The sequence below is a fragment of the Podarcis gaigeae genome, assembly GCF_964106915.1.
Source record: "Podarcis gaigeae genome assembly, chromosome: 1".
NCBI classification, from domain to species: Eukaryota; Metazoa; Chordata; class Lepidosauria; order Squamata; family Lacertidae; genus Podarcis; species Podarcis gaigeae.
Genome location: NC_139678.1, coordinates 17,638,447 through 17,653,367, shown reverse-complemented (window position 1 = coordinate 17,653,367; position 14,921 = coordinate 17,638,447). Strand labels below are relative to the sequence as shown.

The window sequence follows — 14,921 nt, the reverse complement described above, 5'->3', positions numbered from 1 at the left end:
AATGAATCATTCAGCTCCATTTTTCTTCTTCTGTGCACGTGCGGCTTGTCCTATGAAGGAAAGCACTAGCATATTGGGCTCTGCATTGGCAGGGTTTCATACAGGAGACATTCCCAGCCCGACGTAGAGACCCCTGGAATCGAACCCAGGAACCTGCATATAAGCAGATACTAAACTACTAAACCCAAATTCTGATGCCTGGCTAGGAAGTTAGCTTGGTTAGAGCGTGATGCTGTTAACGCCCAGGGATGAGGTTCGATCCCCCCGCCTATTCCTGTGTTGCAGCGGGGTTGGACTACATGATGCTCAGGGGTCCCTTCCAACTCTACCATTCTAGGAGAATCCCTCTGTTTTCTTCGCCTCCCGATTGGAGGAATGAGGCTCTCCAGGGGAGCTAGGCGGCGGCTTGCTGCAGCAGACACGCCTCTGGGGAGGAACCTGACCCGGTTTCCCACGCGGGGCAGAATCGAAACGCGGCACTGGACGCTCGCCTGTTCCGAGGTTGGGTCATGCGCTGCTGCCCGGGCTCCGCTCTGCCGGCGCCGTCCGGGGCGCTCCTCGCGCTCCTGGCCGCCCCTGCGCTGCTCGCTTTGGCCCTCCTTGTCTGGGGCCCTTGGCGGCTGCTGGAGTCCCCAATGCCCCCGAGCCTGATGCGGGAGCTGGAGCAGCGGGAGGCGGATCTGCGGCGCTTGGCTGCGTCCGCCCGGGCTGCTTGCGCCTTTTCTCCCGCCGCGGGCGCGTTGGGTTGCGCGGAGCTGAGCGGCGCGACGGGCGTGCGCTTGGTGGGCTCCGGGATCACCAAGCTGGTGCAGAGGGCTGTCCTGCCCCGCGGAGGAGGCCACGAGGTCGCCCTGAAGTCCGTGCACGCGGCCGGCCGCGACGTGAGCCGCTGCGCGCAACGCTACGCGCACCCGAGCGGCTGCTACCGCCTGGCCTCTTACAAGCTGCTCAAGGAGATGGTTCTGCTGCAGAGCTTGGAGCATCCCGGCGTCGTCAAGGCACGTAGCACCGGACTTGGGCAGGCAGGGGAAGGCCGACCTCATCGGGAACTCCGCAGGATTGAATAATCTGGGGGAGTAGTCCGGTGCGCGCCTTCGTGGTGCGATCCTATCTTGTTAGGATTGCAACCCGCATCGCAGGGGGTTGGACTAGTTGACCCTCGGGGTCCCTTCCAATTTATGATTCTATGCTATGAAGCTTCACTGAAATCAGTTTGCGCTGGGATTAAGGCTGCTTTCCTGTGCGCACTTTCCTGCGAGGAAGCCCCACCGAGCAGAATGGAAACTGCTTCTGAGGAAGCGTATAGTAGACTGTGGCAGGGGCCGGGCTTAACCCTACGTGGAAATCGTACTTTAAACTCCCCACCGCCGTAATATCACTTGTGGGGAGTGACCTGTGATAACTCACTGGGAAGGAAACGTCAGTCTGTGCATGCTTAACTTTACTGAGCTTTTCATTATTGATATTATTATTATCCACGTGGCCCAGGACTTGAACCGCCGCACTAAGAAATGTTATGGGGTTGGGTACTGTTCTGGCCTCAAACTTCACTGCACAATCGTTGGCATGTTTACTCGGACGCAATTGCCATTCTGTTCAATGGGGCTTACTTGCAAATTTACATGGCAGCAAATCTCAAATTTTGTGCATCTTACTTCCAAGGATTGTAGCTTGAATACATGTGTTCAATCATATTTTGCTGCAATGCGTTGCACTATTTCTGCATTTATTTCTGCAAATATTTCATTCATACACCACCTTTGTCTCCCAAGGGTCTCAATGTGCTGTACATGACTCTCCTCGACATTTCATGTCATCCTCACAACAATCCTATGAGGTAGGTTAGGTCAGTGTTTCCCAACCTTGGGTCCCCAGCTGTTTTTTTGGACTACAATTCCCATCAGCCCTACCTAGCAAGACCAGCGGTCATGGATGATGGGAAGTGTAGTCCGGAAACAGCTGGAGACCAAAGTTTGGGAAATACTGGGTTAGGCTAAGAGTTGGTGAACCGGCTCAAGATCACCCAGTGAGCTTCATGGCTTGAGTGGCAATTCAAACCCTGCTTCTCCCAGGTCCGAGTCCAACACTCTTTGACCATTACGCCTTTAAATTAATTGCAACTGGATCCTAAATAGTTTTATCTTATATAGAATGAAGCATATTTTAAAAATGTGTTTAATTAGAAGAAGTGTTTTTTTTTTTTTTTGCTTTCCTCTAAGCCAGGCATGGCCAAACTTGGCTCTCCAGCTGTCTTGGGACTACAACTCCCATCATCCCTAGCTAACAGGACCAGGGGTCAGGGATGATGGGAACTGTAGTCGCAAAGTGGCTGGAGGGCCAGGTTTAGCCACCACTGCTCTAAGCAAAAGCGATTGCGATCGCAGTCTAAGCTGATGTAATTCCAAGTATTTCTGCCGGCTGAGTTTTGGTGTTGTTAAGTAGTGTTTCTCCCATCAAAGCACCTATACTGGCTTCAGCTGCTGTTGAAGGGTGTGTTCTCTCTCTTAGGTGAGATAAGCCTGTGATAATTGCTTATGGAGGTTATGAAGACTATGTTGCCTCCTGTGATCTGCCGCTTCCCTTGTTCCTCCTTAGTGCTCCACTTCCTGGTTGTTTCTTCGCCAATTTGTACTTTATTAAAGAGGAACAAACCTTCCCATGAATTACTGTCTTGAAATGTCTAGACTTAGATTGCCTTTCTTCTGGGCCACTTTCCTATTTCTCCCGGGGTAAGTAGAAGGCAGATCTGGATCTGCAACAGATCTCTGTGTGCATTGGAGTAGATCACCAAAGCTACCTGTCTCCTAATAATTGAACAATAATGTTGTTCAACTGCACGCTTAATGGCTGCTCTTGGATTTGCAGGAGTTGACAGAGGGAAAATCCTTCTGAAACAGTGGTTCCCAAACCACCACCAACACCGCTTGAAAATTGGCGGACCTTTTAATGGGTTTTCTGCCTGTTATAATGACAACTGGTAATGCGTTTTGTTAGGTGCAGCATGATTTTGAATGGCATTTCCCACTATTTTTATTTTCTTGTGTTCCAATTCTGTAGAAAATCAAACACAACAAGAAATAATGAAATGCAATATGAGAAGTTAAAAGAAGCAATGGAAACACAATTAAAAATCAAGAGGAATATTTAATGTGCTGCACCCACCATTCGTAGCGGCTGCTGTTCTTCACAGACACACCATTGACCACACCACCAAATGACGCTCACCACACGTGGTCCATGGACCACAGTTTGGGAACACCTGTTTTATACTCTTCAAACCTTAGTACTAATAGCCAACTTATGGAACTCAGTTGGTGATGATCACTAGCTACAATCCTAAACCCATTTACCTGGGAATAAGCCCCACTGACTTGGTTAGGCTTGCAGCCTTAAATGCAGCCTTGGTTAGGCTTGCAGCCTTAAATGGCATTGTGTATTCCTCCACCCTCCACCCAAAGAGATATTTGCCTAAAAGAAAGGGTAGAGACAGCGAACCTCTGCAGGCTTGTGGGGAAATGGGAAATGTTTAATCACAAACATACCTTAGATAAATGAAGCTCTTAAATCTGCATCCTGTAAACTCTATCTTGGTTCAATGATTGTTAATGACCTGACAGAGCTCATTAGGGGGCGGGAAGGGAAAAGCCATAGAAAAGGTACCTCTCTGGAATTGAAATTACTCTTGGCTAGGTTAATGGTAAATAAACATCAATGGGAATGCACTGTTCTTTGGGCAGTATAAACATTCAACTTCAAAATGCAGACTAATTAATGTTATGGTTTCCTATCCGGTAGTATCAGCATGCCACAATCACATAGGAATATTCCCACTGTGGAATCTCTTAAGACCTGTTGAGGGTGTCCCTCCACCCCACTGCAAAGATCTGAATTCCCCAGTTCTGCAAAACACACACAGATCTTATCTTTCATCCAGCTGATTCCAGCATTTACATCTATAGTAACACAGCAATCTGTGCATATCCTCTTTTGACAGTTGCGTGGTCAGTGCTATGATCCTAGCTTAGTTCCTGAAATGAAGGTGGTCACCGTTTTGGAGTTGGGTGTTCCCCTGGAGATGATTCAACTTCTGCAGACCCCCTGGGAGGAGAGATTTAAAGTAAGAAAACAAAAACAAAGAGAGCTCATTTCACTCAAAGACCTTAGGACTCTGGCTGAGGGCAGATGGGACAGATACTGATCATCTTCTTCTCTGTTTGCTGATGAAAAGTCTTTTGAATAAACTTGCTCTGGTTTTGTTCTTTTTAAATTGCAATTCACCTATATCCCACATCACTGATGATGGTCTTAAAAAGTCTCAAATAGTTTGATAAAATGAACCTGGGAACGGCTGTTTGACCTTAAACTATAATCCAAAAAAATGACCTTCACCCAGGTTTGCTATAAAACCAACCCTCCCCTCACTGACCAGAGTAAAAGTGTCCTTTTACTCCTTATAGGAAGCTGCAGTGTGTGGACTATTTGTCCATTTAGCTTCAGTATTACCTACTCTGACTGGCAACATCTCTCCAGGATCTTGGGCAGAGACATTATACAGAATAAGGTGGGGGAAGAAGGAGAGGGGGAGAGGGGGTTGGGGTGGTAATATTTAATATGTTTGTGAGGTTTTATGCCAGTGTCACTTGAGTACGTTCTCTGTTCATTTATGTTATATGTATATGTATATGTATATACACACATACATAATAATAATAACAACAACAACAATAAATTTTATTTATACCCCGCCCTCCCCGACCAGAGCTGGGCTATAGGCGACTGATACCAATAAAATCACAGTAAAAACATAATTGGGGGGGGGCAATTTAAAATACAGGTTAAAATGCAGTTTAAAATGCAGCATCATTTTAAAAGTAGCAGATAGATCAAGACCATAAGGGGAGGGAAACATAAGGGTCAGACTGAGTCCAAACCAAAGGCCAGGCAGAACAGCTCTGCTTGTAGGCCCTGCAGAAAGATGTCAAGTCCCGCAGGGCCCTAGTCTCTTGTGACGGAGTGTTCCACCAAGTCGGGGCCAGTACTGAAAAGGCCCTGGCCCTAGTTGAGACCAATCTAACCCCTTGCAACCTGGGACCTCCAAAATGTTGTCATTTGTGGACCTTAAGGTCCTCCGCGGGGCATACCAGGAGAGGTATGCATACATCTTTCTTGGTAGTGAGAAAGGTTGGGGGGATGGGCGTGGTTGGATATCTTTAGTTGGCTGCAGTGTTTGTGGGGTCTGGTGTCATGACCATCAGGCCATCTGCGAAGAGCCCTGATTTATAGGTTTTGCCTTTTATTACCACTCCCTTGAAGTCAGGGGCTGCCCGGATTCAGATTGCTAGGGGTTCAAGGGCCAGGATGAATAGAAAGGAAGAATAGTGGGCACCTTTTGTGCCTCTTCGGATTGCTATGGTATTCGAGTCCATACCATTGACCCTACATTTTGCTGAAGCTTGGGAGTAAATTTGTTTAAGGGTTTGTAGGAGGTTGGGGCCAAATTCCATGTTGGTTAATACTGTTAAGAGGAATTCCCATTCTAAACAATCAAAGGCTTTAAGGGTGTCCAGGGACATAATCATCAGTGGGAGTTTGGTTGTTTTTGCTGTGTTCGATCAGGACTTAGTGATTTCCTGATGTGGCCAGGGAGATAAAGGTAAAGGGACCCCTGACCATTAGGTCCAGTCGTGACCGACTCTGGGGTTGCAGCACTCATCTCACTTTATTGCTCAAGGGAGCCGGCGTGCAGCTTCCAGGTCATGTGCCCAGCATGACGAAGCTGCTTCTGGCGAATCAGAGCAGCGCATGGAAATGCCGTTTACCTTCCCGCCAGAGTGGTACCTATTTATCTACTTGCACTTTGACGTCCTTCGAACTGCTAGGTTGGCAGGAGCAGGGAACGAGCAACGGGAGCTCACCCCGTCGCAGGGATTCAAACTGCCGACCTTCTGATTGGCAAGTCCTAGGCTCTGGGGTTTAACCCACAGCGCCACCCACGTCCCTAAGGAGATAGATTTTATGAAATAAATAATGTTAGCCATCCCTTTCCCATTTATTCGGATGCTCCCAACCAATAAAAGTGTATTCGCCTTCTCTTTCAGCTTTGTCTGGAGCTGGCTGAGCTGCTCCATTACTTGGCCAAGTCTCCTCTGGGTTCCCTGGCCCTCCTGGATTTCCAGCCCAGGCAGTTTGTCCTGGTGAATGGGGTCCTCAAAGTCGCAGACCTGGATGACGTGAGCACTGAGGAGTTGTCCTGCGAAGGGGATGGGGACTGCACCCTGGAATTCCCCACCAAAAGCTTCTCTCTCAGGTGTTCTGCGCAGGGGAAGTGTGAAGGAATAAATGAGAAAAGGAACCTCTTCAATGCTTACCGGTACCTGGGGTGATTTTATTTTATTTTTAAATGCCCCCCAAAACCAGCATCCTGAATTTCACAGTGGTGCTATGTTTTAATGATTGTGTGATTTGTGCCTTCTTTTTATTGAGAATCTACTTTGGACAATTCCTTTTTGGAGGCAAAAAGTTAGGGTTAATAGCATCTAATTGCATGTGTAATATAATTATTTAACCGCTAAAGCATGACTCGAACAAAAGAGCTGTATCCACATGTACCAAAGTTTCCATGTGCTCATCAAGGCATCCCCCAACTTCCCACCCAATTGCAAACAAATTTGTGTGGGGAACTCCTAGGGGACTTCACAACCTCTTTTCTCCCATGACTGCCTTTACCAGGAAGCAACATGCAGAGGTTGCATCAGGCAGAGGAGTCTAGAAATGCCACTTTCATTCATAAGAATGAGTGAGACAAAAGAGCATAAAAGGCTACACTCCCAATAAGGCCTGCTTCCGAGTTTAAAGTAGGTGGAGCTCAGCACACAAAGGAAGGCTTCGGAGCTCCATTCTTCTGGGACTGGATTTAACCAGGAATCAGTGCAAAGCAAAAAATTATACAGTGGTACCTTGGGTTACAGAGGCTTCAGGTTACAGACTCCGCTAACCCGGAAGTAGTACCTCGGGTTAAGAACTTTGCTTCAGGATGAGAACAGAAATCGTGCTCCGGCAGCAGCAGGAGGTCCCATTAGCTAAAGTGGTGCTTCAGGTTAAGAACAGTTTCAGGTTAAGAACGGACCTCCAGAATGAATTAAGTACTTAACCTGAGGTACCACTGTATGGTCATTTGTGGGTCATTTATTTTTCCATGAGAGGCAGAGGCTGAGCCCCAAACTACCCAACGCAGTGAATGACTGAGGCAGATTAAGATAAATGTACCAGTTACACTAAAGCCATCTATTGTAGTGCACAAATGTCCAGTAATAATAAATTAATAATTTTTATTTATACCCCGCCCTCCCCGGCCAGAGTCAGGCTCAGGGCTGCTCACACCAGTAAAATTACAATAAAAAACATAATAGGGGTGGGAGAAAGCAATTTAAAACACGGCTTAAAATACAATTTAAAATGCAGCCTCATTTTAATAGTAGGCCATAGATCATAACCATAAGGGGAGGGAAACATAAGGGTCAGACTGAGGCCCTGCGGAAAGATGTCAAGTCCCGCAGGGCCCTAGTCTCTTGTGACAGAGCGTTCCACCAAGTCGGGGCCAGTACTGAAAAGGCCCTGGCCCTAGTTGAGACCAATCTAACCCCTTGCGACTTGGGACCTCCAAAGTGTTGTCATTTGTGGACCTTAAGGTCCTCCGTGGGGCATACCAGGAGAGGTGGTCCTGTAGGTACGTGGGTCCTAGGCCGCAGTAATCAGGGTCTGGATGCTTCCCTCTGCTCAGGGACTCAAGGCTTTCCAAGCCAGCAGGCACCAGCTGCTGACCATCACTTGAGCACCAGCATTTGCAAAAACCACTTTTGGTAAGGAGTCGTGCTTGCATCTGCCCCACAAGTAACATCATACGTGATGTTGGTTGTTGGACAGATGGTGTCAGGGATTGGCTAGATGACAAGGAACGGTGGGAGGTACCAGCTAGGGAAGCCACAGAGGAGGAAGGCTCAGAGCCCAGGGGTTGTTGGTGGGACTCTAAGGAGAGGTCAAGGGGAGAAGCGGGAGAGGAATGGTTGAATGGTGAAGCGACAGGCTTTAGTGAGCATGGGGAGCCTGTGACAGGCAGCAGCTTAGACTCAGAGGCTGAAGGGGGGGGGGCAAAGAGGCTGCAGGAAAATCCCAGGAGATTGCCTGTCCTACTGCAACAAGCTCCCCTCCCAAGGACACACAGGGCGATGTGTAGGGCAAAACAGAGACTACAGGTACCCTGATGTCATTTGAGGCTGCTTGGGAAACCTAGAGGAAGTAGAAGACAGGGACAATCACTCCTGGCAACAGCTCTAGAGGAGCAAGTCCAGTCAGGAGGTATTGATGAGTTTCACGATGCCAAACTCTGCACCTCGTGTGCTGACCTGCCTCTGAGCCAGCTTTGATAGGTGGGCATGACTTGGCCAAAAACAGCCTCAAAGGCCACATGGGGAAGCCTATGTTGGCATGCACCCAAGGAAACGGGGGGGGGGGCAATTAGCAGGCCCCCAGCTGGCTCCAGCCCACCGGCCGCTGCGCCAGACGAACTCTGGTCCTTGGTCCAGCATAAATCTGCAGCCCAGGCTTTAGAAGACTGAGCACGCTATTCAGCACAGAAAACGCCGCGCAAACAGAAGTGGCACGAGAGGCTGTGTGAGCATATTTACAAGCAGGTTTATTCAGCGTAGATCAGGACAAAAGGAAACATGTCTGATCTCCTTTGTATCCAAAGCAAAACAGCAAAGCTATACACAAACGGAAATTCCCAGCATACTGTGCTGGAATGTAAACAGACATGGGACATGCAACAATTCCACACATCTGTCTGTCCCTTAAGGCGGAACGGAATTCTCAACAGCCTAGTGGACCTAATAGAAGTTCCCTATGCCTGCCATAGCACTTCCGTGTTACTACACTGTGTATCTGCCTCCATCTCCCCAGACAGGGTACAATTGGAAGAGGCTAATTTTGTCTAATGCTGCTGGAAGAGGTCATGTGCTAGTCAGAAGCTCCATATGGCCAGCACCTGAGAAAGAGTGTAAATCTGAAGAGCAGATTTCAGCAGATTCGAAAGGAAGGTGAACCTTAAGTCAAGGACTAAATTTGAACAGTTAGGCAACCTGATTCTGATCTGCCAGAGGCTAGTTCGTGTCCCACTACAGTAACCAGATGCAGGAGAGGATTGTGGTCCTGCACCTTCAATGGTTTCCATGCAAGCTGTATCTGCTGTAATTGCTTCTTCAGTGCAGCTATTATATTTGCAGGGGCCTCACCCTCTGCAATTATTAGAGGTACATCTGGCCAGCCTAGGAATTTTTTTGCTTGCTTTCAGATCATAAACCAAGCCTTCAACATTGGGAGACATGAGATTCAAAACGTGTAGGAATTTAACAACACATGACTCTTAATTGCCTTGTGCTGTAGAAATATGGAAGATCTTTGACACAGAATTTTAAGATTTTAAAATAGATGTATTTATCTGCAGGTATTTCTTCACTTATCTCCTGCCACATACTGCACCCTTCACTTTGCAACCCATTCTGAAGGATATCCTAAATGCCACAGGTACATTCTAATGGGAATTGGGGTTTTTTTTTTAAAAAAAAAGTTTTAAGTAAGAGCTGCTCTTAATCACCTTCCTTCTTTAAATCATTCCCCTCTCTCCTCTTCTGTAATTGTAGGTGATTTGCGATACGGAACAAATGAAACCCTGAGAGCTTTTCAGAGAGTTTTGCATTTATACAAGTCTGGACTTTATCTGCAGAAAAAGCCTTCTCAATTGAAAGGTACATTATTTCACACAATATACTCTTACGGGCTTTACATAATGGTTGGATCTCAGTGGGGGAACAGCAGTTCAGTGGGGTGCCAGCACAACTCACATTCCTTGCCTGTGGGGTGGGGTGGAGTCGCTTGGTGATTGGCATTGTCCTCTAAGAGAAGGACAGTATGTTCTGGGCTGCCTTTTTGTTGAGATGAGATTCACAGCTGATCTGCTAGGGAAGAGCACTAAGAAAGGCACCGTTTCCTGTTTCTCCTGCTGACTGCCAAATCCGAAATATCTCTCTTGTTTCCAGCTGCGTGCATAATTGTATCATCTTGTCTCTTCCCCTTTCCAAGACTACATTGCCTTAAAGGGCTTCCACAGCAGGGATACCGAGGACTACAAGTGCTGGCCATCCTTTCGCCACTTGGGGTGCATGCTCTCTGTTCACAACGAAGAGGAAGGTGCCGCCATTTGCAATTCCCATCCTCAGTGCCAACATTTCTTTATCACTCTGCAGACCACGTGGACAGGTGAGGGGAAGTGACATAATATTGCTAACAAGCGCCAATCATCTCCCCCCCATCCCCACCCCAACTCCTCCTTCTTTTTAAAAAAGAATAAAAAGAAAAACGCCGTAGTTATTCTAGAACACAGGATCCAGTAACCTGTTCTAGGTGACACGTTCAAGATTCACTTAAAATACAGGTAAGCGTCCTTGCAGTTCCCTTTAAGTTATCTGTTATACCTTCCTCGGTGTTCGTGCAGTTGTTTAAATTAAAGCTCTGCCAGTCAGTCCTCGTTGTTTTATTTATTTTCTAAATTTGCAGGCTGCTTTTCCGTGTGAATATGATGAAAGCAGCTCACAGCAGAACAGCAATGCTGTGCGGTGGATCATTACAGCAGCAATAAAATACTAAATAATTTAGAAACATAAAGGGGTGACTCTGCAGATAACTCCATGTTAAAGCTTATATTAGACTAATTTTTCCTTCTCGTACTTCCAATCCAGAGTTGCATCTCTTTCCATTTGTTGTCGTAATTATTTTTGATCTGGATTTTCATTGTTAAACAGCTTCTATATCTTCCAGCCAGTGACAGGGCGAAGTAATCTTGTCTGAATGCCTCGGGGGTATTTCAAGATGAAAGAGCACTGCTCTTTTAATTACAACAATGATATTTAGGATATTCTTTTTATCTACCTATATCCCCAGACCAACAAACTTTCCCAAATGCCCTGTAATTAGCACTGATTATAGCCTTTCATTGAAGGCAGCCAGTGGGTGCGTGTGCAACCAGGCAGATATATCTTATACCATCAATTATCCTGTTTTAGCTGACACTTCTGCAGCCATCTAAGCTATTACCCTTAATGTGAATAATGAAGGATGCAGATTGAAGCAAACTAGCCATTTCAGTTAAGGATAGAGGGGGGAACAGCTACTGTTTGCAAGTCTCCGAAGTGTGGAATGCCCCACTCCCAATTTTACGTGCCCCTACTTCTTGTTGTTGTTTAGTCATTTAGTCGTGTCCAACTCTTCATGACCCCATGGACCAGAGCACGCCAGGCACTCCTGTCTTCCACTGCCTCCCACAGTTTGGTCAAACTCATGCTGGTAGCTTCAAGAACACTGTCCAACCATCTCTCCCTCTGTTGTCCCCTTCTCCTTGTGCCCTCCATCTTTCCCAACATCAGGGTCTTTTCCAGGGAGTCTTTTCTTCTCATGAGGTGGCCAAAGTATTGGAGCCTCAGCTTCACGATCTGTCCTTCCAGTGAGCACTCAGGGCTGATTTCCTTAAGAATGGATCGGTTTGTTCTTCTTGCAGTCCATGGGACTCTCAAGAGTCTCCTCCAGCACCATAATTCAAAAGCATCAATTCTTCGGCAATGAATCTTCCCTACTAGCTCTTCCTTTTGGATCCCTCTCCATGCATACAGCACAAATAGCCATGGGCAAGGAGTTCGCACAATCAGGGCTTTGGATCTTATGGAAGTATTTGCATAGAATCAGAGTTGAATGGGACCGCAAGGGTCATCTAGTCCAACCCTCTGCAATGCAGGAATCTCGGCTCAAGCAATCCATGGCCACCCAACCTCTGCTTACAAACCTCCAAGAAAAGAGAGTCTACCACCTACCAAGAGAGACAATTCCATTTCTGAACAGCTGTTACTGTCTGAAAAATTTTCCAAATGTTTAGTTGGAATCTCCTTTCTTGTAATTTGAAGCCATTGGTTGGGGTTCTAGCCTCCAGAGCAGGAGGGGGGGGGGGAAGCTTGCTCCATCTTCCATGTTAAGATATTTACCTCTTTTCCAGGCTAAGCGTACCCAGCTCCTTCAACCATTCCTCATAAGGCCTGGTTTCCAGACCCTTGATCATCTTGGTTGCGCTCCTCTGCACACGTTCCATGCACATCCTTCCCTGCAGTTGTTCACCCTGTGCATGAACGCTAGGAGATGGAGAACACAGCACAGCCCTGCTCACCTGTTGGGTATTACCTGGGAGTGGAATACCTGAGTATATTGATTGATTCAATTTATATCCAGCCCTTCCTCCCCCAAGGAGCCCAAGGCAACCAATATATACAATTTAAAAGCAGAAATGGAGCCAAAAAAAAAAAAGGCATTCTAAAGCAAATCCACTATAAAAAAAATGCTTTCACCCAATGATCTTGAGGTTGCCAGTAACAGTATTCTTCAGCCACCAAATGCCTGGGAAAACAAGAATGTTTTCAAACTCCTCTTGAAAGTTAATAATGATAGAGACAGTGTATTTCATCATGGTGGGCATTCCACAACTAGGGAAACACCGCAGCGAAGTCTTTCAGCACCACCAAGAAGACCATGCCTGCTGAATGTAGGGTCTGAGATGGTTGGGCTTGCTGATCGGAAGGTCGGCAGTTCGAATCCCCGTGACGGGGTGAGCTCCCATTGTTCAGTCCCAGCTCCTGCCCACCTAGCAGTTCGAAAGCACGTCAAAGCACAAATAGATAAATAGGTACCGCTCCGGCATTTCCATGCGCTGCTCTGGTTTGCCAGAAGCAGCTTAGTTTAGTCATGCTGGCCACATGACCCAGAAGCTGTCTGCAGACAAACACCGACTCCCTTGGCCTATAGAGCGGGATGAGCGCCGCAACCCCAGAGTTGTCCACCCTGGACCTAATGGTCAGGGGTACCTTTACCTTTATATACCTTTATGTTAGTACTTATACCTTTAATTGGTCCCAATAGTTCACTGACAGCCAGTTCAGTGCTTTCAGAGCTATAGTCCTATCAGGGTGCCCCACTCAACAAGCTAACAGGTGCATTCTATGCTAACTATAGATAGCTGCCACTTTGAGATTTGTCACTGATGGTTGTGATCTATACAGTCAATATAGAGCACACTTTGGTGAGGACAGGTTCCAGTCACCATGGGAGAGGATTGCAGCGAATGCAACATGGACATTGGCTTGTAATAGTAGAGGCTGCGGGAGATGTTGCAGGAATTCCTTACATATTAGATTGGACATCATGTTTTCTCTTTCTGCAGTGCTTTTACATTTCCAGTGTTATCATTTTACCTCAGCCTGTGTTGCAACTTTTACAGATCTTGATTTGTTCTCCCACCCACCCCCACCCCCTCTCAAAATTATTTTCTCCTTCAGGTAGGCCACTTGCTTTGTTTCGAAGCAACTTGACCGAATTAATTCCAGGCGGCGACAGAGTGGTTTATGTTAAACGATCTGCAGCGTCAAAGACAAGCCTCTTACAAGGAGACTGGGAGAATATGGAGTTCTCAGACAAGGAATAATCACTGGGACTAACTTCATCCACTCAAGAGTTGATGATGTGCTTCAGTTCTGCTTCGCGATCTTTCTCTGGGACTTCTCAAGTTAATGGGTGGTGTTTGAATGATCAAAGCAAACCTTCCTTTTTCATAAGATGGAATAACCTGGACAAGTTGTTTACATGATCCCAGGCACAATGGTCAGAAATGTGCACAACTTGATTTAAAGCACCACTAAAGCCTTATAATGGATTGTCAGCAGCTGTGTCAGCCAAGCAGTAGTTGTTACCATGAAAATATCTTGTTGTGCCAGCTCTATGTGGTTGCATCAGTCCAGCTGGGAACAGGCATAGATGGAAGCAGGCTATTATGCACACAGTTCCTGTCCCAGATAACAGTTTTTGTTCCCAACCGACCTGCAAGTAGGTAAATCCGTCCTCATGGTCCCCTCTGAAATGCCTGATCAGCACTGTTAAGCTCTTTTAGGTTTCCTGGCTGCCATCTTCTTTTGGATGCAGGGATCATTGCAGACTCAGGGTGTGTCCAAGTGTCTTAAAGTTTATTAATAAGTATATAGGTCCACCTAGGCTCACACTCCCAGCAGCAAATTCTACTGTTTCACAACAGATCTCATTAGAGAAAGCTCAACTCCCAGTGCTTTCCAGAACTCAAAAGTCTGCAAAATTCTCCCTGTCTTCCTCTCCATCTGAAATTCCTAAATCTAGTGTGTCCTTTTTCGCGGACACACATATTCAGATCTAGATTACATCAAGGGTAGGTATGCCTTCTGCCAAGATGTCTGTACCCTGACATTCTTGACTAGTTATGAGCTATTGATCTCTTAATTTCCCTGACATGAAATGCTTGTCTTAAAGGAACATTACAGTAGCCTTTGTGACTCCATTAACTTCCCAACACCCCTTTCTTAAATACAACAATATATCTGACAAATGATCGTTTTACTATAGCCAGTAAAGAGGAAAGAAAAAGGGACATGTATTTCATTTTTGGATACAGAGTCTCTGCTGGTGGTTTTGGTTTGATGTACAGCTTTTATTTTTAAGTATCAACCTTGGAGGTTTTCTCAGTGTTACTTTCAGTGAAAGAAATCCTGCTGAGCAAAATGTTCAAACTAATTATGTATAAAAAGTGTGTTTTATATAAAGGGATTGCTTTTTTCTTCCCTCTGAAAACAGATTACAGTTCATTTTCTTTTTTAATGGTTATCATATCTTATGTTAAAAAGCTACTACGAAGTGTTAGCCAAAAGCCTATCCTCACAAGTTATTGGCTGACTTGCCATGATGTCATGGAATGTCCATAAACATTCTGACTTCTTAAGAAAGAAATCAGGTCTGTTTCACTTGTTAGT

The 14,921-nt window shown here is 46.3% G+C and overlaps 1 protein-coding gene across 1 annotated transcript; it reads left to right on the top strand.

Moving 5' to 3' along the window:
- The first annotated feature begins 333 nt into the window (after positions 1-333).
- On the top strand, positions 334-14,714 carry LOC310843226 (extracellular tyrosine-protein kinase PKDCC-like). Its single transcript, XM_083736159.1, has 7 exons — positions 334-998; positions 3,995-4,117; positions 6,099-6,370; positions 9,503-9,582; positions 9,699-9,803; positions 10,138-10,314; positions 13,428-14,714. The coding sequence occupies exons 1-7, from the start codon at positions 510-512 to the stop codon at positions 13,571-13,573; spliced, it is 1,392 nt and encodes a 463-aa protein (XP_083592285.1). The 5' UTR covers positions 334-509; the 3' UTR covers positions 13,574-14,714.
- The last annotated feature ends 207 nt before the right edge of the window (positions 14,715-14,921 follow it).